The following is a 23,505-nucleotide window of genomic DNA, read 5'->3' as shown; positions in this document are numbered from 1 at the left end:
CAGTACTTTTCTATTTTCGTTTTTGCTAATAGCGCTAACTGCCGAACTACGAACTACGCACACACACACGCAACGCGTTCCTTTAATATATCGTTAATTCGCTTAAAAATTGTTCCTACATGCGGCTCATGTACAAAATTGTAAGATAAATATAACACTGTCTCTTCACTACCCGGTCATTATTGTTACCACAATCACTTGCTTTTTTTTTTTTGTTCGCGAGAAGAACCGGGGCGAATAATGAAATCTTCCATTAAATGCGCAAAACCGCATCAAAAAGCGAAACGGAGGGAACGTTCTGATCAGTTAGATAGGTTTGTTTACATAAAGTAAAAATAGTTTGCTTCGCGATAGGCGATATCATGCACAAATCATGGGATACGATTGATTTTATCAATCACACGGTTCAAAATGATGCGTTGAATGTAGAAGATGATACATCGATCGAAGGTCCTGCTTAAATAAAGCTCACGAATCGCCCCAATCTTTGAAGATTTGTTCCTTGGACACTTGTTTCGATGGCCTCCCCAGTTGTGTAGGGATGCTTTAGTTAGATTCGATGTTAGCGTTGTTATTGATAAGATTGTTCGAGTTGATTGTAGGCGAAGAGCGGGATTCCTGAATTTGCGTGGCACTTCGCAGTACCTCCATCCATCTGCAAATACACACAAGAGAAGTGCACATTGTTGAAAATGGACATTGATTGAATCTAATATCCCAATACCTACCTATTGTACGTATGCTCACTCTCAGCGCGGAAGAAATAGGTGTGGTTTTTGAACGATAGCTTAAAAACGTACTCCTTCTGCACCGCATCTTGTATTCCTGGCGGTCCCACTGTGTACCCTAGCAGCGGCAAACTTGCGAGAGCCGCATCATCCGAGTAACTCTTGTAGAAGTACAGACAAAACGATGTCAGCACGACCCAAAGCTTCTGCCAGCCAGAACTGTTCTTAAACTTTCGCAACAGGTAGCCAGATATTTGATTCTACACATCGTACAAAATAAATTCAGTCAGTCAATGTGAACAAACTCGTATCAGTGATAGGTGCTTCTACTTACTCTACCGGAGCGCAGATGGTCATCGAGACAAATCGTAACGCCACGATGCCAGCACACGTGCAGAGCTGTATTGTTGCGGGGCGATGGCTGCTTTGCTGCCACCTGTGCCACAAGCGCACTGTTCAGGCCGCAAGCTTCCAGATTTTCTTCAGACGATGCTACACGAAAGATAAAAAAAGTCAATCTAACGATCGCTCCCTCTAAACGCTAAATGTAATTCATTCACTTACTGCATGTTTTGATCGACACGATTGGCAACTGTGTCTGGGGCTTATACTTCAAGCTGTTGGCCGCTTTCGCCAATTCCTCTAGCCAAATCGTTTTCTCGACCGTAGTGCTTGCACTCACAGTGATTGCCCGTTGCCCGCCAAATATCACAAACGCATTGTGTTCTGCGTTTTCCGTCAGCAGCGAACGCACGGGCACATGGCCGAGCACCTTGAACGTCTGCGTCACCGGTGACTTTACGGCGTACAGTAAAACGTCGGAAAATAGGAAGAACATACGTTGCTGCAGGCCACGCTTGGAATGCTTCAGTAAACAGCCCTGCCGGATGAGCTTACGGTCCGGCTGGACCAACCCATCGTACCCATCGATATCGCGCTGAATTTCACACAACAAGCTGTGATTTTCCGACGCCGTAAGCTCGCGTCGTATGACCTCGGTCGTGCGGGTCAACATCATCAGCGTACCGTGGCAATCGGTACGATCGAAATGCTCTTCACCGTAATGCGTTAGCAGCAGCTCCAGCAGCAGCTCGTAATGCAACAGTCGGTGCAGTGGCTTCAGAATGAAATAGCTGATGGGCAGATAGCAAACCTTCTGCATTTCAAACTCCCGGTACGTCTGCTGGAACTTTTCATCGTTATCGTACAGATCGTTCAGACGCTCCAAAATTTCCCGATGACTCTCAACGTACTCGTCGTAAATCTGTAATTGTGTAATAATAGTAACAACCTCATCAGAACGTCATCATCGCAAAGAAGCGTGCCATGTAGGTACGTACAGGCAAAACGACCATATTTTTCAGCATTACATCACCGATTCGATGCGTTTCGTGACCTCCGCGTCCTTCCCACAGCAATATTCGATGCTCGAGATCGCGCAGAAAAACACTGTGATGCTCCAACATAGACTCAAAATACTGAAACAAGGGTTGTAGGTTTTCCAAATCTTCTGGCGTAAGCTCCTCACGGAACCACTGTAAAATGATTAACAAAACAGTATAATTAAACAACGCTCATCACAACACCGTTTCCTCCATTGCGTACCGTATTAATCACGTCCAAATCCTTCTTGTACGTTCGCTCCGTCATGAGCAGTTCTTTCGCGAGGAAGTACGCCCGATCGGTAGGCCACTTCTTCTTACGCATTTCCTCATCAATTGAGCGAAGTGTTCCACTGTTGCCGTTACCCACACCGGACGACGTTTGACCGTTTGTGTGCTGGTTTTGGTAGTTGTTGTTGATCATGTTTTCATCCACCGTGTGCAATGCACCACCGTTGCTACCACCGAAGTGGCCATTGTTCCTAGCTCGAGCTTCCGCACTGCCCAGATCGTAGCATCCGGTATCACCCCGGGACAGGGAATTGTTGTTCGTTTTGTCCGCAGTGCCCAGGGCCAGATCGTACCGGTTGGGCGATTGCACAATTTCGCTGCGTCGATCAAGCGAAACATTGCCGTTGATACCGTGATAATCATCTGCGGGGAAAGAAACAACACAAAATAACCATTAGCTATGCCTTCGCCTTCATCATCAACTCTTACACCTAAGGATCGCGTAACTACAGCGTATACAGAATAGGAAATATAAATAATTCTATCTACAAAATTATGTGTTCATATTTGCGAAAAGACGATCGAACATTTTGGAAATTATTATTTCATGCGTGGTGTGGAACATTGCACAAGAAGTTGGCGCTATTAACAGCGGCATTTGTGAAGGCACGATAAATCAACATAAACGGAAACGCATACTGATTAGGTTTAAATTAACTTAAGCTATCTTAATCGCTATTTGAACTATGCATAATAGGTTGGGGATTGCATGCGAACAACAACAATAACGTTTGCTTCTAATTAATTAATTAAACGGATCGTACACACATTCGCGATCGCGTTGAGCATTAACTTACACTCTTACATCGTCCTATTGTGTTGTGCGTAAGACTACGGAAATGGAACTCATAAAAACGGTTGGAGAATTAACTCAGATAAAGAAAATGAGTCCAATTTAAAACTATCTATGATTTGATTAATTTTGCCTTTATTTATCACCATTACTTATTGCGTGGAGAATTGCAATCGATTCAAATCGGGTTTTTTTTCTATTCCTGACCGCGCTTTTGCGTTTGCGCTTCTTACTGTTGTGGGATGCGCTGGTTGTAAAACACGTTTTAGAGAGTAATGATGAGCAAGGGGGATGTGGAAATTATGTGATTTCACAGAAGACTGGGTGGTTATACTTGTATGCTTACTTTTAATGCCCCGGTTTTCGGTGATCTTCTTGCCCCGGGTGTGCTAAAACTATTCCGACCGGGTGGTGTGTAAGTCTATCATTGTTTATAACGGGTATGGTTTGTGAAATGTTTTTTTTTATGCGAAAAATTGCCATTCCATGGCACTAAACCCATTGGCATTGGTTTCTGATACTGATCTGCTGTGGCAACTGTTTTGCTGGCTGCTAATAATGTAAATGTTGTAGTTTTTTTTTGGCATTTCGTTTGGCTTTTGCGCGTTGTGTTGTGTGTGCCTGAACATGTTTAAAGAGTAAAAACTAGATATCATCTTTCTTCTTTTTTTTTTCGGGCAGCTTTTACATTCATTTTCTTCCTCGCATCGATTTCACAACATATTTAACCTTCATTTTCCACCGCCAAAAACGAGATCATGATGTCGTCTTGCCCACACGAGCAACTAATACTATTATGCATGTTTAATAAGGTTTGCTCGACTTTCGTATATCGCACTTTTCATCCCTTTTTCATCAATATTCATAAATGCTTAAGTAAACAACATTGTCTATGATAATAACATATTTATCGTCATGCGCATATATGTGTGCATATAGTTTAATTTTGTCAGTTTTTTTGTTTCGCCCAATGAATATAAATGGTTAGTCAAATTATTTCGATACGTTGAAAATTCATTATAAAATATGCCCCCACCTGTTTGTGTTGCCATTACCATTTTGTGACTGTCTTTTCGGGCACGTATCGTGTTCCTTGCCATTCCATTCTTGAGTTATACTAATCTAATTTCATTCGCTGTTTTCTGTTTTGGCCTCATTGTTTGGGAATGTCGCAAACATCCCACATCCTTGTCGTTCGGAGACTCCTCTGTGTACCGTTCGTTTAATATTGATTAAAAATATATAGAGTATTGTTGCATAATTCATACGATGATCATTTTGTCCTCCATTATTTCATTGTTGTCAACAGACAGGGGTACACCCAGGGGTCTACCTTCCAATAGTAAACTCATACAAAAGGTTCCATGAATAAGGCAACGATAACAATGTAATTATTGTGAAACAAACCGCATAATCAACCAGGATCAGGAAGAACAAGTGATTTCTAAATCATTCTTCTGCATAAATAACCGTTAATTTTCTTTTTCATTGTGCTTCGCAAATTATTAACAATCGCGTTCGAAGATCGAAAGGGTTTGAACAGAACGAAAACATTAACAAAATTGCTCCTATCATCAATTTTTTTTTTCGTTCAACATTTCATAAATATATGGATGATTGCAAGTCTAGAACTCTGGATTATTAGAATATTATGCACTTGGCTTTCCATTCGCACTATACTAAGCTATTCGAGATATAACGATGCCTGTTCCATTTACCCTACGTTACGTTCCATTTTCTAGCCTCTTCCCAATTTTCGCCTCACCGTATTACACTCGTTTTGCGTCTCAATCGTAACTTTGCGCTCATCGTTCGGTAGGGCGCTTTAGTCTATACACTACAACCCAATGGGAACACGTGACGATATTCATAAGATGCGCTTTTCCCTTCCGAATACTTTGTTGTGTAACGGTGGTTGCTTCACATAATCATCGCATTAACAAGCTAGCTGACTTGTCACCTAATAAATGCAGATTAACACACAAAAAGCCAAGGTCAACAATTTAGTTTTAAACCTTTCTCTCTTTCTCTAGCTCTCTACGACCACTAACGGAGCATAGATGCGCGCTTGGAGCATATACGAATGCACACAGTAGCGGGAACTTTTCCGTTCCCGCATTCTTACATCTTAGAATAGTTGAACATTCCGAGGACAAAGTAACCCAAAAATGGTAGTGTAAACGTCTAATATGAAATCCACAATCAGACAAAACAAACACAGGTACGTTATGTTTATTTACTCGCTTCCAGACCACCACTTCTATTTTGATCATTCTGCACCCTGCATTCACAACAGAAGCTGCCCTATTTGGGACCAATGAAGCTCATATCATTAGAACACTTACTGGCAACAAAGATCATTTTTATCAAATTAAACATCAACTCATTTGGAGCGTCATGGAGCGTGAGAATAATGGGTCGACTAATGCGTTATTTTAAGATTTGGCATGTTTCCTTCACAACGTCTGTTTTCCCTCCCCCCCCACATTGGCACTGTACTGTTCCGATGCGAATCTTTTAGAAAACTGTTACATCTCGGAGGAAGATCATTGGCAAGTAGATGTTAGCGAAATATCGTTCAGCTCATTGCGATTCGTTTAGACAGCATTATCCTGCTCTTCTTCGTCATCATCAGGCTCCTGAAGATCATCTCCTTCCGGGTCGACTTCTTCCTCCTCCACGTAAATTGGAGGCGGTAAGGCTTTCAGATCGAACGCAACCGACACATCGATAGTTTTTTCCGACTCCTCGTATTCAAGATGCTGCTGTTGTAGTTGCTGGTGCTGCGATTCCAGTTCCACATACCGATGCCGACCCTGCTCCATGCGTCTAGCATAGGAACAGGCGGATGATGATTCATTTTCGTAATCGGAGAGGAAATCCGGATAGGGAATTTCTACGTTCTTCTGATACCGTGAGCTGGTGCCCGGTCCGGCACCGGTACTGCGGTTATAGCCCGCAGCGAAACTGTCCTCGCTCGAGTAGCAAACATCGTCCGAGAGGCCGGCTTTCGTTTCCGAACAGCTCCCACTTTCTGGCGTATACTGTACACCCTGGTACTCCAGGTCGTGCTGATCGTCGCGCTTCGACTGGCGCAGTCGGCGCTGCCGTGCCGGTTTAACCGGGGGCGACGGTGTGTCCGATTTGTACAGGTTCGGATTCGTTATATGTCCCAACCGATCATAGCGCGGGAAGCCCATCTCATCCACGTTCTCCGTCATATCCAGACCCTCAAATTTGTTTGAATACGATGCGCTCGGATACACCCCGGCCCCATTGCGGCTGGGTGTCACGTCATCCTCATCTGCCCGGTACGTTTCGTCTTCATAATCTTCCGGCAATTGTTCCAGCTCCTCTTCGAAGTCTGGATAGCGTTGGTGCTGGTGCTCCATCATTACCGCATCCGATGAGCCGGATTCCATTTCCGGGAAATATCCTTCCGAACACTCGGAACTTTCCTGGTGCTCTAGCGGCCGATCGAGCCGGCTCTTCTTCAGCGGAACCGTTCGTTTCTTACGATAACCCCGCGATCGCAGCTTCGGATCCTGCGCTCGGTGATCGAGTGAACTGTCCGTATCGTTACCGCTTGGCGGGCTCTTTGGCATGAAGTTTCGCGGTAGCGAGCTCTTACGCGGAGGTTTCTGTACCGGCGGCGGCAACTGATTCGGCGCAATTGGAGGCGATTCCGAACTGAGGCTGCTGGAGTAGTAGGGCGAGCAGCGTACCAACTTTTCTGGGCGTGGAAACATCGGCGATGAATTATCGGTACTGGTCGCCTCGCTAGTGTGAGTTGTGGTGGACGAACTTCCGAGACTTTCCTCCACTATTTTGTTCAGGTCGGACGACACGAGATGCTCGTGGAAGGACTGGCTGTGACGCATCTTGGTCGTTTTGTACTCACGAATCTGCGACTTTGACAGTGTTTTGTCATCGTAGCTGTGGTGCTTCACCAGTGGTTTCTCTGCCATCGGTGTTGGGCTGGAGGAGGGCAACGAGTCACCGCGTGGTGGCTTGCTCGGTGCCGAAGTTGCGGCGATCGGAGTAAACTCCTGACTTTGATACCGTTCCGTAAGCTTCTCGTTCTGTCCGTATAGTTTCTCCGTAAACGTTTCCGTGTCGGATATATCTTGGCTCTGGTATCGCTTGGACATCATTTCAAGCGACTTTCGTTTGTTGGCACCGTCTGCCGCAGACACGAGGTTTCGGCCTTGGGGAAGAGGTTGTTGCGTTACGGGCATTCGTTTAGGACTCTTCTCGATCACATCCACAATCTTGGGCGGTAGTCTTGTGGGGCGATCGGGAATCACGTTCGGTTCGTTTGCCATTTTCGCGCTCACGCCAGACTCCACTGGCAAGTGTTTCGTTACCTGAGGCTTCACATGCACGCCAGGCAGATCCTTTCGTGCGTGATCGTCTGGAGATGTGACCTTCTTCAGCACCTTTGGTGGTTTCAACGGCACGTACTCGAATGTACGCGTCGGTGTAGCAGTGGACCGTTCGCCGGAGGAGGCACCTTTCGCACTACCAGCACCAGCTCCACTTTCCAGCTGCTTCAACGCCTCGACCTGCGCGATTAGCGTGTTGCTACTGCTCGTCGACCATTCCGTGATGGTTTGCGCCATCTCGGTGAGCGTCAGCGTAGTGTCGTCGCTCTTGGTCCCGGACGAGAACTTCGTATCCGTTTCGGAGTTACTGAACGGTTCGTACCGCGGGCATCCTCCATTCTCGGACACATTCTCTAGCGAAAAGCGCTTTCCGCCGGTATTGTTTGCCTGGTTGGTGTTGCTGCTGGAAAAGCTACCGCTCGTCTTTTCGTCAAGACTCTCGGTTGATTTGTGGACGCTCGAGCTGATTGAGCTCTTGGTATGGTTCGATTTTTCGCTCTTGGCATTGCCGGAATGGTTCGATACGGCCGATAAGCTGTCCGAACCGGACAGATTCGCGTACTGCCGTACGGTGTTCGTACCGGTAGACCATTCGGAAATGCTAAGACCAATCGAGGTGTCCTCCGAGTGCGAACTGTGCGTGCAGCGCTTTTGCTGTAGCCCCATCTTTACCGTCCCATCCAGGTCGGTACCGAACGAGCTGGTTTCCTCCTCGGAATGCGAACTGTGGCTGCACTTTTTACAAGATTCGTTGCTCAACCGACGCGGTTCCAGATTGCGCAACCGAACCGTTTCCTCCATGTACGTGCCGCAGGACGTCGACAGCATGTCGTCGATGGAGGTGTCAGAATTGTTGGAGCTTCGCGAAAACTTTGACTGCTGCCCACCGTACTCCATACCGCCGGACGATGAAGGTTTACTGTCATCCGGCGAGATCTCGATCTTCACCGTGCCGGGCCCAAACACCTCATCGTTCATAAAGAAATCATCATCCGTGATGGGGCTCAAGTTCTGCGGAGACTTCGTTGGTTGTGATATGATTACACGGTCTGGGTTCGAATCTTTGCCCACAATACCTGTCGTCGCGGATGCCATAGTACGTTGGCTTGAGCACATATCAAACGTTGACTTGAGACAACTGGTAGAACTCAGGGCTCCACTCAAACAAGTTGCGTTGTCGTACGAAACTGCTGCCTCGTAAGATTTTGAATCTTGCATCGCAGATACCAGATAGGCGGTGCTTTCGTAAGGAACCACCATCGACAGCGAAGGACTCGGCGAGGAGCCCGACTTTCCGGATAGGGAAGACCCCGAGTATGAACCGGATCCGGACGTCGTCGGAATGTAGTCCCTTTTCGGTGGCTCGGGAATCTCATCTCCAGCTACCTCCGCATAATCCGGATCAGAATCATCCGATCCTCCAGTTGTAGGTTCTGTGTACGATTCCACCATTACCTGCATCGGGTGCTGTGGTTCGTTTACACGGAACGTTTGTACATTTTCTACAATTGGAATGTTTTCTAGCATACTGGATGGTGGTGTCGGCCAATTGTCTGATTCCTGGGACTGCCGCGCCAAAACCTGTTCCGTCCAATAGGGTCTCATCGGAGGTGGCATCACTACCCCTGGAGGGCCTCCAACGCTGGGATCAAATCGTTCACCCGGTGTACTGTCGTACGGTATATCCGGTAAAGGCCAATCTTCTGAATCCTGACTACCGCCTCCCGCCGAAAGACACTGCAAATCGGGTTTACTTTCTACCATCTTCAAACCACCACCAGGTCCACCCTCCGTCACATGTGAAACGGTGAAGCGTCCGTTTCGTACCACGTTGCTCTGATAAAGCTCCGACAGACGCTCAGCCGCAGCAGAATCACACGGAATATCCGGCATTTCTGCAGAAGTTCTGCGGTCCGCGTCGGAAATGTACGCTGGATTCGAGTTCGAATGCAAATCTGAGCTAAGACTAGCCTGATGCTCACTAGAAATAGCAGACTCATCGTGCACGCTCAGATCTTCCAGGCTCGATTTTTCCGCCTCTGCCACTTCCTCGCCGCTTGATTTTTCCGAGTTGGTACTGCGCTCGGAGATTCGCGACAACGTTCGGCCCACCCCGAAGCTCGCCCCATACCCAAGTATATCTACCGGATTGATAGCTATACCGAGTGTGGAAGTCATCTCCGGATAGCCGAAAGTCGCCGGGAAGTCATTCAACTCGTCCTGTATGTCGGAGTCACTTTCCTTCTGCTCGTCCGGGGACAGTTCTTTCGCGTCCTGTAACGGAATTTTCTGTATTTCAATCGTTTCCGTCGCTAGTTCAAAACTTTCGTAGCTTTCCTGTTCCGGTGGAAGCCAATTATCTTCTACACTTGAACTGCCGGAGCTTTCGATCGGGTAAGGACGCCAGGTAGACACTTGTTCTTTCTGCAGCAGATCGCCCTTCCTTTGCGCTGCACCCAGCGATCCTGAACTGCTCTCAGTTTCGAATGATCCTAACGATCCTTTCGATTCTAGACTTGATTTCGATTCCAGCGAACTACGATCGCCTCCATCAGCGCTGAGTAGTTTCAAAGTTCCCGACTTCAATTCGGCAGTGGTTTGTTGTGTTTGTTTCTCATTCGGAGGAGCCGTGCGACACACCTTCTTATGCAGCAATGTCGTGCGGACGGGTTTCACTACCCTTGGCTTGGGGAGTGTTCCTCCGCTGGCCATTACAGCCCCTGAAGTACTTCCTAACGGTCCGGGTCCAGCGGCACCCCCACCATTGTCTGAACTAGATTCGCTTTCTTCGCACTGGAGCAGCCTTGAAATACGATCTTCCGGAGTTTCTATATCCAACTCCGATCCTGACCCTAAGTCTACCGGATACTGTTTCTCGAGCGTTGGAGATACCTTCTTTGTCGATACTCCATCATCGTACTCTTCAATTTTAAGCATTGCTTCTCGTAGCTCCCGACACTTCATATGTTCCATTGAGTCCATGTCTTGCGATATACCCAACGGACGTGATATGGAACAACTCAGGCTTGACTCTTCGTCCAACGATCCCTTACCGCGTGGTGTACTGGAGTCATGCCTAATGGGACTGGTTTCATTTTCCCGACTTGAGCCCGTGTCCGAGCTGCGGGATCTTTCGATCGATAGACGAAGAAAATCACCGCGTCTTTGCGAGGCTTGCTTTTTTTCCGCATCTTGATCCCGATCTACAGCAGACGATTTAGCAACCTTTTCTCGCATCGGGGACACCACTTCCGGTTTCTTCTCCGGTACCTGGGGAAGCGGATGATCGAACGCCGATGGTGAGGATCGATTAGATTGGGGTTGAGATAGCACAGGAACATCGACTAACTCGACAACCACTTCCGATTCAGGCATCGTATAGTCTCTAACATCTTCGAACGTCGCCTGAGATTCTATTTTGTAGTGAATTCCTACATTATTCGGCATATCTTCATGCTGACTGCTTACTCCTTCGGTGCCGGTAAACTCTTCGCATGCGATCGTCACCCATGAGCCAGTTTCATCGCTTCTGCTTCTTTCAAGATTCAGTTTTCCCAATATTTCCTTCTTACTTTTAACCTCTTCAGGTTCCAATTCCTCCACTTCAAACTCATCCACTTCCTCAACAATATCCTCTTCTTCAACCGACGGTTCTTCATACTCAATGGTGGGTACACGTACGGGAGGTGGGAGATAGCTGCTCTCTTTCCCATCTGCATCCTTCAATTCGCTTACTTCCGTAAGTGATTCTTCGCTGCCATCTATGCCAGAACGATTCTTCCTATCCGTTGTTTCTTTATCTCCACCCTCGTCTGAAGGATTAACTGCTAGACTCGTTGTGCTTGAATCTACTGCCTTTTCCTCCGAACGCCTCTTCATCAAATCAAGCGTTCGTCTCTCGGATATTATGTCTTGCATATCGAGTTCATCTCCAAACTCGGACACCGGTTGGGACAGTGCACGTCTCTCCACGGCTTGCGGTTTATCCTTCTTGCTATCCTTTTCCGCAGAAAAATTACTATCAAGGCTCTTGCCCTTATCGAAACGCGAAGACGGACGATGATCTTCGATCGATTTGCTATCGCTGTCCGTAGTGGACTTTCGTCCACGTCCACTTGGAGAAACGCCGCGATTGTTATCCGAATCTGGGGAATCCATCTTGGAAGAATAGTGCACATCCACCTTGACAATTTCTTGCTTCCTGCCCATCATTAGCCCGTGACCAGCACCGTCCGAGTCCGGAGAGGTAGCATCACCACCACCGTACGAAGATGCACTGCTTTCGGTGTAGTTCTGATCCAAGCTGCGAGTCTTGTACTCGATATCCAAGTACTGTGGTTCGGATTTTTTCTCCAAACTTTTCGATTTGCCCTCCATACGGCCCTTATGTACGACCGATCCTTCAATCTTTTGCTTTAGCTCCTGGCTTCTGCTCAACCGCGTCGGACTCTTTATCACGATGCTACTCTCGTCCGCAGACCGATCCGAATGATCATCAAACGATTTGCTTCGATCATCGAAGCTGCGACTAGCCTTGTCTAGCTTTTCAACGCTTTTTTGATCCTCGAAGCTGCGGCTTATCTTCGCCAGCCCGCAGTCGAGCTTTCTCGGTGCTTTAGCAATAAACACGTGATCTTCCGGTTTCGATTTTATGTCCGCGTCGATTATGATCTTATCGCCTTCGGTTTTAACCGATATCTTATCCTCCGGTGCAGGGAACTGAGGCAATTGATCCTTTACCGGGCTGAGCATGTTAATGGTTTGTTTCATAGCCGATTCGTACAGTTTTTGCTGCCGCTCCTTACGCCGAGCGCGCTCCAGTTCGCTTTCTTCCGTAGACTTTCGTTCCCTGCTACCCAGACGCTTTAGCTCCATCTTTTCTAGTGATTTTGATTTCTCTTTCGCACTCGATCCTTTTCCCTTGCCCAGTGCTTCTTGACTTTTCGTTCGGAGCATGTCATTCGGAGATGTGGATTTCTTCACTTCATCCGAAGAGCGCCTCTTTGGTTGGACAAGTTTTTCCGAACCTTTCGGACTGGTGGACTTACGCTGTGGTTTAATAGCGACGCCACCTCCTGTCGGCGTTTGAGTGCCACTGTCCGTCTTTTGACGCGCCTTGCCAGTGCTTTCTACGCTGCTAGCGCGACTAATTGCCGGGGACGTTTTGATAGAGCTGTTGCCCGAGCTGAACGGTTCAAACTTGTACTTCGGTATTTCCAGAATCAATTGATGTCCGCTCTTAAGTTTGGTTTTGGTTTTACGCTTTTCTTTTATCTTCACACCCTGTAGCTCGATCTTCTCGATGTACTTGAGACGGTCAAGCAACTCCAGCTCATCTGCATCAATCCGGACGCATTTACGTTCCTCTTCCGTCGTCGATGTTTGGCGCGAAATTGTCGGATCACGGACAACGATTGCATCGCCACAGGAATGAACCGAGTCTTCCTGCTCTTCCTCTTCGATTACCGAAGCTGTCGACGGTTTCTGCTGTTGCAACGGTTTCACTTCCAGCACTTCCTCCTCCTCTTCATAGCCCACCGTATCATCCTTCGAGGAGAACGCATTCATCGGAGGTAGTTTGTGAAGCGAAATTACCGGTGTATCGAGACTCTTGGCGCGGCGGCCAGAGGTTGGCGATTCCTGCGCCTTTTGGCGTTGCAATGAAGCAAACGCCGATCCTTCACTAAGGTTTAGCCGGGCATGAGCAAACAAGATTGGTGCGTGACCCTTCGAACGCATGACAATTGAAGAATCGATCAGCTCTTCAATTAGCTTCGTGCGAGAGGGTGACAATTTGGTCACCGTTCCGTCCTCCTTGCTCTTCTTCACTGCAGTCTCCGAAGGTTGTTTTGAAAACCCCAATTCGCCTGCATCGTTTGGGGACTGCACTTTCACTTTAGATGACTCGGCTGTTAGTGTTTTGTCCGCCATATGATGTGCTTTCGAAGACTCTATCGTCTTTGCTTGCTGCTTTTTATCCTCATCCTCCGAGCTTGGAATGGAGAAAGATCGTTCCGAAATTCGTCGCAGCTCGGTACTGGTGAGCTGAGTCGTTTCAAGTTTTACCGTATGGTAACGGCTTTCCAGTTCCGCTAGACGACGGCACTGCGGAGGTGATCCTTCTATCTCCGTCGAGCTCATTGTTTGTCCCCTTGCCCAGGCGTTCGATGCCATCTTGCTAGATTCATGCTTCAGGATTGGTTCAATCTCTTTGCGCGATTGCGGTGGGGAAAATTCCAACTTTGTTGGCATCGCTTCCGCGGATCCAAACACATCGTCCGAATCGAGGCTTTCATCGTCAGATGAGAAGGAAGTGATGCGTGTTTTAGCGTTGCGCTTCGATTTGCCGCACTTTGTCTTAATAGGAGCGACCCGTGTTTTGACTATCCGTTTCGGTACGACCAGCTCGACGTTCTTTTTATCCACCAGCAAGTAAGGAAGGTCCACCGGTTTCGCTTCGAACTTTCTTTGCTGCTGCTGCTGCAAGTGCTGTTGAGCGGCATTGCTATCCGTCTTTGAGCTTGTTGCTGAATCACTCTCAATTTGGCTCAGCTTGCTATTCAGTTGCTCCAACATTAGCGGATCCATGCGCTTTGTGATATCGCGCTTCGGGCTACTGGCTAGCTGCACCGTTTGAACCGTTTTGTCAACTTCCAACGTTACCGGATCAACCTTCGATAAGTCAATATTTTGTGTAAACAGGAAGCCCTGCTGATCGTCTACACCGATTTGCTCTATCAGTAGCTCTGTATCGTCTTTCACTCGGAGTAGATTTTCCTTCGATCCTAAGAAGGATGTTCCGTCCCCTTTCCCGCCCTCTCCCATCAGCATCTTTGGTGATTTGGGGGACTTTGGTGACTTTGGAGATTTAGGACTTTTTGGTTTTGGATAGCTACGATGAGGAGTGGCTTTGCCTTCAACCAATGGTGACGGGGCGGTCCCATTCATGACGTGCCGCTTGTGCAGTACATAAGGAATATCATCCTTCAGCACGGATTTGTGCGACGAACGACGCTCTTGATAATCTTTGAAGAAACTTTTCGGCATCTCAAACCCATTTCTTGGCAACTCAACCACGTCTGGGATCACGTTCATATCGTAAGATTGTGGCAGCTCGAAGTGACTTCCATGTGATTTGCAAAGCGGCGGAGCGCTAGGTATTTGCTTATATAGGTATTCTTCTTCGCTTGAATCCGCCGGCGTAAGGTCGATGGATTTCTGATGCATCAGCGTATGGCGACGTGAATTTGGTCCTAAACGAGGCCGATTAGCTAGAGAGTTGGGATCTGACTTTGTTCGTTCAACTGTCGCATGCGCGTACGGTGGAATGCCGCTGATGACCGACGATTCCAGTCCAATCATCTTGGGCGTATACTCTTCGAAGTGAGTCTTTGCCATTAGCTCTTCTTTGCGCGTTTTCTTCGGCAGAATATGAGGCGATTCAATCTTTTGCTTATCAAATTCTGACAGTAGCTCCGGTGTGAGAGGATAATCTGGACTCACTTTTGCCTTTGCCTCTACCATGATCGCTGTTGTGGGCGTCTCATCGTTTAAGCTGCTGGTAAGCGATTCAATCTTTTCTTTGTCAAAACTGAAAATGTTTTCACTGTCCGATTTCTTGCGAAAGGCTCGCGATCTGTCGATGCGCTGGTTTTCCGTAATAGCCGTTGGCAAACCTTCAATTTCCTCCGGCCAGATGTGTGTCGTTTTGGGTGGTTGCTTTTCGATCGGTTTCGGTAAAGCCGTAGGAAGTACCGGCGAAGGTGATTTATATGCCGAATAGCCCACCGAGCGAGAGCTTCTCTCCAACTCCACATTTTGCAAGCTGATCGAGTGAACGTGTGAAGTTTTGTTGCCTCCACCCGCAACGTCAGTCCCTACACTGTTCGGCTTTGTCTGAGCACTCGGGAACGTGGAAGAGTAGATCTGATTATCGTAAAAACTTGCCGCCGTTGCCGAAATTCCATTTTTTCCCATCGGCATTCCGTCTTCGTCCCCCATTTCGATGTGTTCATCCGAGTGACTCACTTTGGTGCGGGAATAAATTTCATCCGACATATCACCCCCATCGACATCCATCTCATGCTCATGTTGTTGCTCGCTAGCGTCGTAGTAATCACTTTTCGAATCTTGGCTAGAGTTTCTCGAGCTGCTATCAAATCGCTTTGATAAATATTTTGCCTTCTTGCTCGTGGTAGTTGGCATTTCGTAATTCTTCGTTAGCAGTATATCCATACCTCCGAAACATTCTTTAGAGTCCTGACTGGAGGCACGCGAATTGAAGCCCGAACCCGATTTGCTCTTCAACGTTTCGCGTGATTTCTTGTTGCTATCCGTATGGTACACACTGTCCTTCGATTTCTTGCTCGAACCACTGCTCTTGGACAGTTTCGACTCGTAGTAATCACTACGCGACTCTGGGCTCGACACACGCGACGATCCTCCCATGGCCATTTTGATTTTCTTGTAGAAGTTGCCATCTGACTTAACGCACAGCTTTTCACGCGGCAGATCTCTGGGGTCTTCCATCAAAAACATATCATCGAGATCATCAATATCCGGAGCGCTCTTGCTTTTCGCCTCCAAACTCGAACAGTATCTCGAGAGGCGGGAAACGTGATGCGAATGATGGCCAGCAGAATGCTGCTGGTCTGGAATACTTTCATCATCCGTCGGAATGTAATTACCCGAGTCCAGCGAGCAGGATCTTGTATGGGCCTCCGAATCACCCTTGAACTTATAGTACAGTTCATCGTCTGATTTTTCAAGCAACTCGTAGCTGTCATGCGAAAGATCATCTTGTGAGCCGTACTCGTAGTTTGAATAGAAATTTTGATTATTGTGTCTGCGATAGGTCGTATGATCGATGGTATTGTACGTTGTGCCAGGGTAGCTGGATGAGTACACTTTTCCTTCGTTTGCCAAAAAGTCCTGGCTCACCTCAACCGAGTAGTTCGATTTTTGTACGTACATCGAGTGACGTGAGTCGTCGTAGCGTGTCACTGGGCTATCGATACGGTCAGAGGTCAAGAATTCACGCTCCATAAGTGAAAAATCGGCCCGACCGGTAGAATCGTAGCCGTAATCACAAAGTTCCTTACAAGAGCTGCTTCTCAGCCACGCTTCCTTTGACGCGTCTCTGCCGTCATCGCGCTGTCGTTGGTAGTTCATGTACTCTTCCTCCTCGAAATCATCTTCATAGTTCTTGTACTGTACCGTGGAGTAAATGTTTGCGTTCGACAGTTCATACTCCAACCGTTCCGAGGATGTTTTCTTACTATTCATTGGGTCATCCGGATCGCCACCAGTACCTTTTAACAGCGAAGAATAATGCAGATAATCATTGGTCACCTTCGATGAGCTTGGAAGATTGTTCAACGAATGATGTCCGACGAAATTATGCTCACCGGAACTTCCGGCTCTACCAGCACTGCCCGCCCTTCCTTCACCACCGCTGTAATTAGAATCGATTGATTCGATCTTGGAAAGTTGCGAGTTACGCGGCAGTGAATGAGAGGTTCTCGGATGAATCGGTGGAGGATTCGAGCAAGAATACCGTTCATCATCGTCTGTTAATCCGTTTTTGTGCGTGATCGTCGTGGCCAATGAGTGAGAGTTTGGCGATTGCGAGTAATGCTGCTGACTGTGACTGAAGTAATCCGAGGTATCGGAATACCGATTATTACCGCAGTATTCATCGAAATGAGCTGAACGATTATACATCTCTCCTGCGCTTGCCGAGTTCAGAGGTCCGGCACTGGTTTCGTTCAACTTGTTTACGTTCGTACTTATATTCGTATGACTATTGTAGTTTCTAATGCTATCGTCTATGAATTCATCGCTAAAGTGTTTACCAGGGTAATGTGTGTTCGTCTTTAAGCTAGCAACTTGTACAGTGATCTGCTTTTGCTGTTGAAGCTGCTTATTCAGCTTACTTTTCCTATCCACTGTCGCGTACAGTTCGTCACTGGGAACGGCCTTCGGAGCACTACCATTTGCATCTGTTCCACCCATACCACCACTACTGCCAGATGCCATCGCTTTAATCTGTGTGGCCGTCGCATATCGGATATCAATTTCATCGTCATCTTCATCGTCCTCGAGGTACGGACGGCGGATCGCATTCTCGTCCTCAACTTCATCCATAATCTCATCGTCCTCTTCACCCTCCTCGCCCTCGTCATCTGCACCGATGTTTTTGCGAGATTCCGCTGTCAATCCACCGCCACTACCACCGGAAGTGGTTGACTTTCGATGCCGATACAGATCATTGATATCCGAATAAATGACATTATCCGGTGCTTCGTCCGATAGGTCCGTTCCAGTGCTTACCGACTTAGACATCGAATAGGTACTCGTATTGCTATAACGGGCTAGTGTGGCACTGGGGTATTGAGAGCTGCTGGCTCCCACCGTTAATGGTGCCATTCCCGACCCCGAGGCCACCCCCGGCAGCAGCGCTGAAGAGCGCCTGGTGCGAGTGTCCAGCGGCAATAAAACACTCTCCCGGCTGGTGGAGGAGACCGTTGTCTCCCCCATAGAACTGCTGCGATCCCCCGGTTGGCCCAGCGGCCCGGCTGAGGCCCGACGCTGCTGTTGCTGCAGCAGCTGCTGTGGCTGCGTGGTAAATCTGTGGCTGCGATGAGTGTATTTGGGGGACATAGTGGCATAGAGGCGGTGGTTCAGACCTAGGATATATTTGATTTGGGAACACGGTTACGATCGGTTTACGTTCCTGGAGAGGTAATATTGTAGGAAAACCAACCAAAATCCAACCAATCATGACACTTAACTAATAAATAAACGTTAATTAAAAGGAAGGATATGTAACAACGAACTAAATATTGCTTTACATTCCATCCCTATCCCAAATATCGCACTTATAATTAATAATTGTAAATTAAATGTAACTTATATAACTCATCACTGACTGATCATATAAAAAGTATAATCGATAACGCCCAAAAAATATAACAATCGATCTCCTTTACAAACTCGACTCGAGTCCATGCTTTGCTTACACAGGACTCGATATATAGTAAGGAGTAATTTCAATTGCTGAATTACCAGTCAAAACCGGAAACCAACAGCCGAAAACTGGTAACCGTTGTAGAGCGAAATAAAAAGACATCACTGAACATAACATCAATCATTATGGTTAAATCATAATAACGATAATTCATTACGTTGCTGTCTTAAATAATAGTCAATACAAAATCCTAAGGAATACAGTAAAGTCCCCTTTAAATGTTAATAGACCAGAAATTGTTTGATATGAAAACGACTCAAATTCAACACAAACAAAAGCGAACTAAAGTAACATAATATTAATATGCCAGCAGCTTTAACGGGCTGAAGACGAATCCACTTACCGGAACTGTGACCGTCTTGACGTACACGAGCCCGATCGGCTTCTCGCACATGGCTGCTGCTGTTGCTGTTGTGGTACGGCGAACTCCATGTGCCCCCCGGGGATGCAGATTGACTCGAGTCCTGCAGCGGCGTGTGACCCGAGCCCTCCATTCCCATTTGCTGGGTATAGCTCTTCATCGGATAGGTCTCCACCTGGGCTTCCGTGAGCTGAGAACGATTGTGGCCGGTAGGACTGCTGGGTAGGCGATCCACCTCCATATCCACTTGTCTCCTCGTCTGAGAAGGCGTCCTCAATACGTTGCTCTGACTGCGACGTTCCCATTCCGCTGCAATCAAACAAACGACTCATCATAACACAATCATTCCGGTAAGTGCGCACAGTTGCATGAATGAAAACAGCCGTGCAGACAACGATCGAATCCGTTATTGCGCGTGCCATTGTGACTAGTGACACTGCTTTGGTGCAAACGATGCAAAAGACCTCTCGTTATTGCGCTATATTTTAATTGATGGATTTATTCTTTCTTGCTTGCGCGAAGATGGACTAAATGCAGGTGAAGGACGTTCAAAATATTTTTCTACATACATATTTCTTTAAGTGCATGTTTCAGTAAAAAAGTACCACACAACAACACTGCATTTTGCCCTCTTGCTTTTTTACGGTGCTTCGAAACACACTCAATTCTCAGTCTGTACACAACATTTAATGGTGAATTCACACGAAACGTAAAACATACTGTTTGTAACAACAAGACATCAATCAATGAAACAAATAAACTAACAATCATTAAACGTATCAATAGCAACCTAGCTCTAGGAAAGAATTTGAACAACATGTATTGCAAAACTCTGTATTGTGGAATGGTGTGCTCCGGTGTGTACAAAAGCACACACGTGTGTTCGTGTGTTATAACAAATCTCACATAACAAAACGGTAGCCACAAACAAAACAAAGAACGGCGAAATTAGAAGAAATAGGAGATATAAGAAAAATAAACATAATAGAAATAATACAAACCGGTTTCGATCGGAAGTAAAGGATGAGCCGAGATGCTTTGATTCACATTACATGAAGTGCGTGATTGACTTCTGTTACTTGAATGTAGAGGACCCTGCCGAAAAGACTGAGACCTGTTTGTGATTATAAAACAGAGAGATAGAGAGACATATAGTAGAGAGGATGTGAAAGGAATTGGCGAATATTCTTGCTATTTTCACTGCTTAAATTATGCCTTTTGCAACATAAATCCCCAATCAAGATAAAACAAATCAACAATAAATCTACCAGTCTTAACATAAAATCTCACACACTCAACTAACTAACCAAAAAAAAGACATCAAAATCAATAATTCTGTTTCTAAATGCATGGTTTTTAACCTTTCGTTTAGTCTATAGAATGATTTCTTTTAAATAAATCTTTCGTTTAAGGTTTACATTTGTTATAGCTTTCTATATCTATGGACTGAAATATCTCTGTATAAATGATAATTCATGATCTGGAAAGGATAGAATGATGCTCATGGACTGGGAGTACATAAAAATGGAAACAGATGAATCCAAACGAATTAAAAACAAAATATGAAAGATGTGTGTGAGCTAACTAACAATAAATTAAAAAAACATGAACTCTCTTCTCTCAACGGGGCCATATTGTCCAAGAAAATAAGATACCATATATCAAAAACCCACAGTAAAGTTTGATTGAGCACAAAACATTTGTTTCAGGTTTGTTGAAAGTAAAGGTATAGTAGCTAAATGCTAAGCTAAACCCATACGTTTTAAAACTACCGTAAACCAGTTTTCTTAAACGAGGTCATCATAATTACACTAAAGCATCATAATTTAACATATTAAAAATTAAAACAAATTAACGGAAACAAGCAAAACACAAACTAAAACATTTCACCATTCGCTAATATGCTACGTGAGATATTTTACAGATGACTTGGAGTACAGAAACGGAACAAAGCTAATGTTGTTTCGATATAGCTTGACAAAACGGGAGCATACGAGCAACTGATGGTTCATTATTCGAAATAATTTGGCTGACACAAAGTTGCCTCAAAGGGATTTCTATAAACACCATTATTCTCTTATTTTTACAGTCAACATAATTTTTGATAGACTCTGCTTCAAAACCAACTCAATAGCACAAACAAATGACTAAACTAATAAAAACGACTAAAATATGTCACGCATAAGATACTATTACAAACACTCCATATTGGCAGCTGCATTCGTCAGTTTCAGTACAACTCCATCAATTATGATGACGAAACAAAAACGATCATGGCATCAGAATCGAACCGATTATAATGTTATGAAAACTGAATTAAGCACTTCGAAAAGATGAAATGACTGGATGAAATGATTCTCAATGAAGTTTGAGAGCTAACAGCTATTACACGATTTGATTGCTACAATGCAAATTCCCTTTAAATAATGAGGATATTTTTACGAATCCCTTAAGGCAGGGATAAGCACTTAAACATTTTCTTTATCCAAAAGTGGAGATAGTTATAAAACAGTTCAATTAAAGTACGAGAAGCCCTCGAAGTTTCTCTGGCGCTCAACGCACTCATAAACTAATTGAATTTCCAACCATAAACAGCAATCCTTACCTTTGAAATGTTTGTCGCTTTACATAATTGTCGCGCACAAATTCTATGATTTGTTTTTGAGTTTTACCGCTATACCTACAACAAGATAAAATACATACAGTCAGAAATGTTACTGGCGTATTTGCGTTTAATAACAGCACGTTGTTAACCTACCTGAATGAGCTTCCTCTGGACAGTACCCTGGCTTTGCGACGCTGCACGTTCTGAACGGCAGTGCAACGGAAAAAGCCATGATTTTCGACGCACTTTTTCCAGAAGTTCTTGCACTCATTACGACCCTCGAAGAAAAATTCAACTGTATCTTTGTGGTACACCTGCAATGGAAACGTTAGCCAAATTCATATCACACAATCGAAACATTTCTTTTACGTACGCCATTTACTTACATAATTTTCGGGATGTAATTTAATCAGGAAACGTTTACGCTTGAATGATATTTTACGAATCTTCGCCCACGAGAAGGTGTTGATTCTCGTTATGCCCTGGAAAACAGCAATGCCCATGTGAGCCACGGCCAGATTCAATGGGACGCCATCGTGATCTTTGGCAGGGTGCATCTTCATGCCGTACAGCTCACACCGTCGCGCCGTTTCTAACAGATTTAAATCTGCCTCAGCCGGCGATTGACCTCTGTTGTGCGCATGTGAGAACGAAAGTTAATAGTGTTTGCAGAAGACGGCCATTACTGCTAATCAAACTTACACATGCTTCTTGTGGTTCTCCATAATTCTTCTCTGCATTGTATGATCTTGTTGGGGCACAAACCGGTACGACGACAGATAGGTATGATCGGGATAGTCCTCTGCTGCATAATCTCCACAGGACGCTGTAATGCAAAATAAAACAGAATGAGTATCATTGTCCACGCTCCCGATGCACACCCAGACAGCCGGACAAATAAATAAACTGATACAAAGCGATGCATGTCTGTACCTTGCACAATGTAGCTTGCCATGAGAGCTGCTGTATTGTCGTTGCACTGCAAGCTGCCCGTGGCAAGATCTCGCTTCACTTGCAGACAGAACAAATAGCGTGTATATTCTTCCTCTAACTGCAGCGGATCAGGTGTGTAGAACTTTACGCAGAACCGTAACACTGGCTCTATCAACGATAGACCGACCTGCCGGTTAAGGGACTTTTCCAGGTCCAGCCAGTATTTGGTGCCAGATGGTGCTTCTTGGTACTCTAGCCCAAAATAATCGGCTTCCAGAAGATTTAACTGTCGACACACTTGTTCAAACAGCACTTTGCCCGTCGCTTTTGCCTGAGAAAAAAGGCAATAGAATTAATCTTTCAGATGAGTTATGAGTTATTAAATTTAAAAGAAAATTCTATACATACCTGCACTTGAAACATGGTGACCGAATCATCCAACATTTGGATGCGCACAGCCAGTTTCTTTCCTCCGCGAGAATGGGATGCAGACACAGTTCCGTCCACACCGGACGGTGTGCTTAGAGAGTGTATCATCCTAGTGCCTGACAGTGTACCGACACCGGAACTGCCACCTCCTGCAGAAGGACCCATGGAATCCAGCGACATTTTGACTTACTGTCTTCTGCACACACTTAACTCAAGCGAATGTTTTATAATTTCCTTATCCACCAGCTTCTACCGCAAGCTTAACATACACCACCAACTGTTCGCGTGTTATGTCTTTTGGTATTTTTTGGCACTGATTTCATTCACGCTCTTGAGCTTCACGGCCTACAGCGACAGAAACGAGCAGTGAAAAACAAACATCGGCCAACATGTACCGTCGAAAGATGAAATTCAGCTAGCCGCTACTCTCGACCAGCTCCTCGGCTTGATCGCGCGCGCACTTGATCGCGGAAAAACAAACACAACATGTGTCGTTGTCCGTGTCGTAATGATGTTCGTAAACGAAAAACCCCCTCGGTCCAGACACAAACTACACAACCAAACAGAGC

The 23,505-nt window shown here is 45.9% G+C and overlaps 1 protein-coding gene across 2 annotated transcripts; it reads right to left on the bottom strand.

The window, feature by feature from the left end:
• Positions 1–169: 169 nt before the first annotated feature.
• Positions 170–23,458, bottom strand: LOC128298708 (FERM, ARHGEF and pleckstrin domain-containing protein 2). Of its 2 annotated transcripts, XM_053034481.1 has the most exons (15): positions 22,916–23,458; positions 22,508–22,838; positions 22,277–22,400; positions 21,961–22,204; positions 21,728–21,888; positions 21,575–21,649; positions 19,971–20,083; positions 18,952–19,278; positions 16,885–16,890; positions 2,334–2,764; positions 2,069–2,263; positions 1,293–1,992; positions 1,063–1,220; positions 729–988; positions 170–655 (listed from the first exon to the last, which is right to left on the bottom strand). In XM_053034481.1, exons 1-15 carry the CDS (start codon positions 23,114–23,116, stop codon positions 547–549), a joined length of 3,435 nt encoding a protein of 1,144 aa, XP_052890441.1. In that variant the 5' UTR covers positions 23,117–23,458; the 3' UTR covers positions 170–546. The 2 variants fall into 2 exon arrangements, with proteins under 2 accessions (XP_052890441.1, XP_052890440.1); XM_053034480.1 differs by lacking the exon at positions 16,885–16,890.
• Positions 23,459–23,505: the final 47 nt, after the last annotated feature.

The sequence above is a fragment of the Anopheles moucheti genome, chromosome 2, assembly GCF_943734755.1.
Source record: "Anopheles moucheti chromosome 2, idAnoMoucSN_F20_07, whole genome shotgun sequence".
Lineage (NCBI taxonomy): Eukaryota > Metazoa > Arthropoda > Insecta > Diptera > Culicidae > Anopheles > Anopheles moucheti.
The sequence above is the reverse complement of the archived record's forward strand: the minus strand, read 5'-3'. Positions and strand labels throughout refer to the sequence as shown.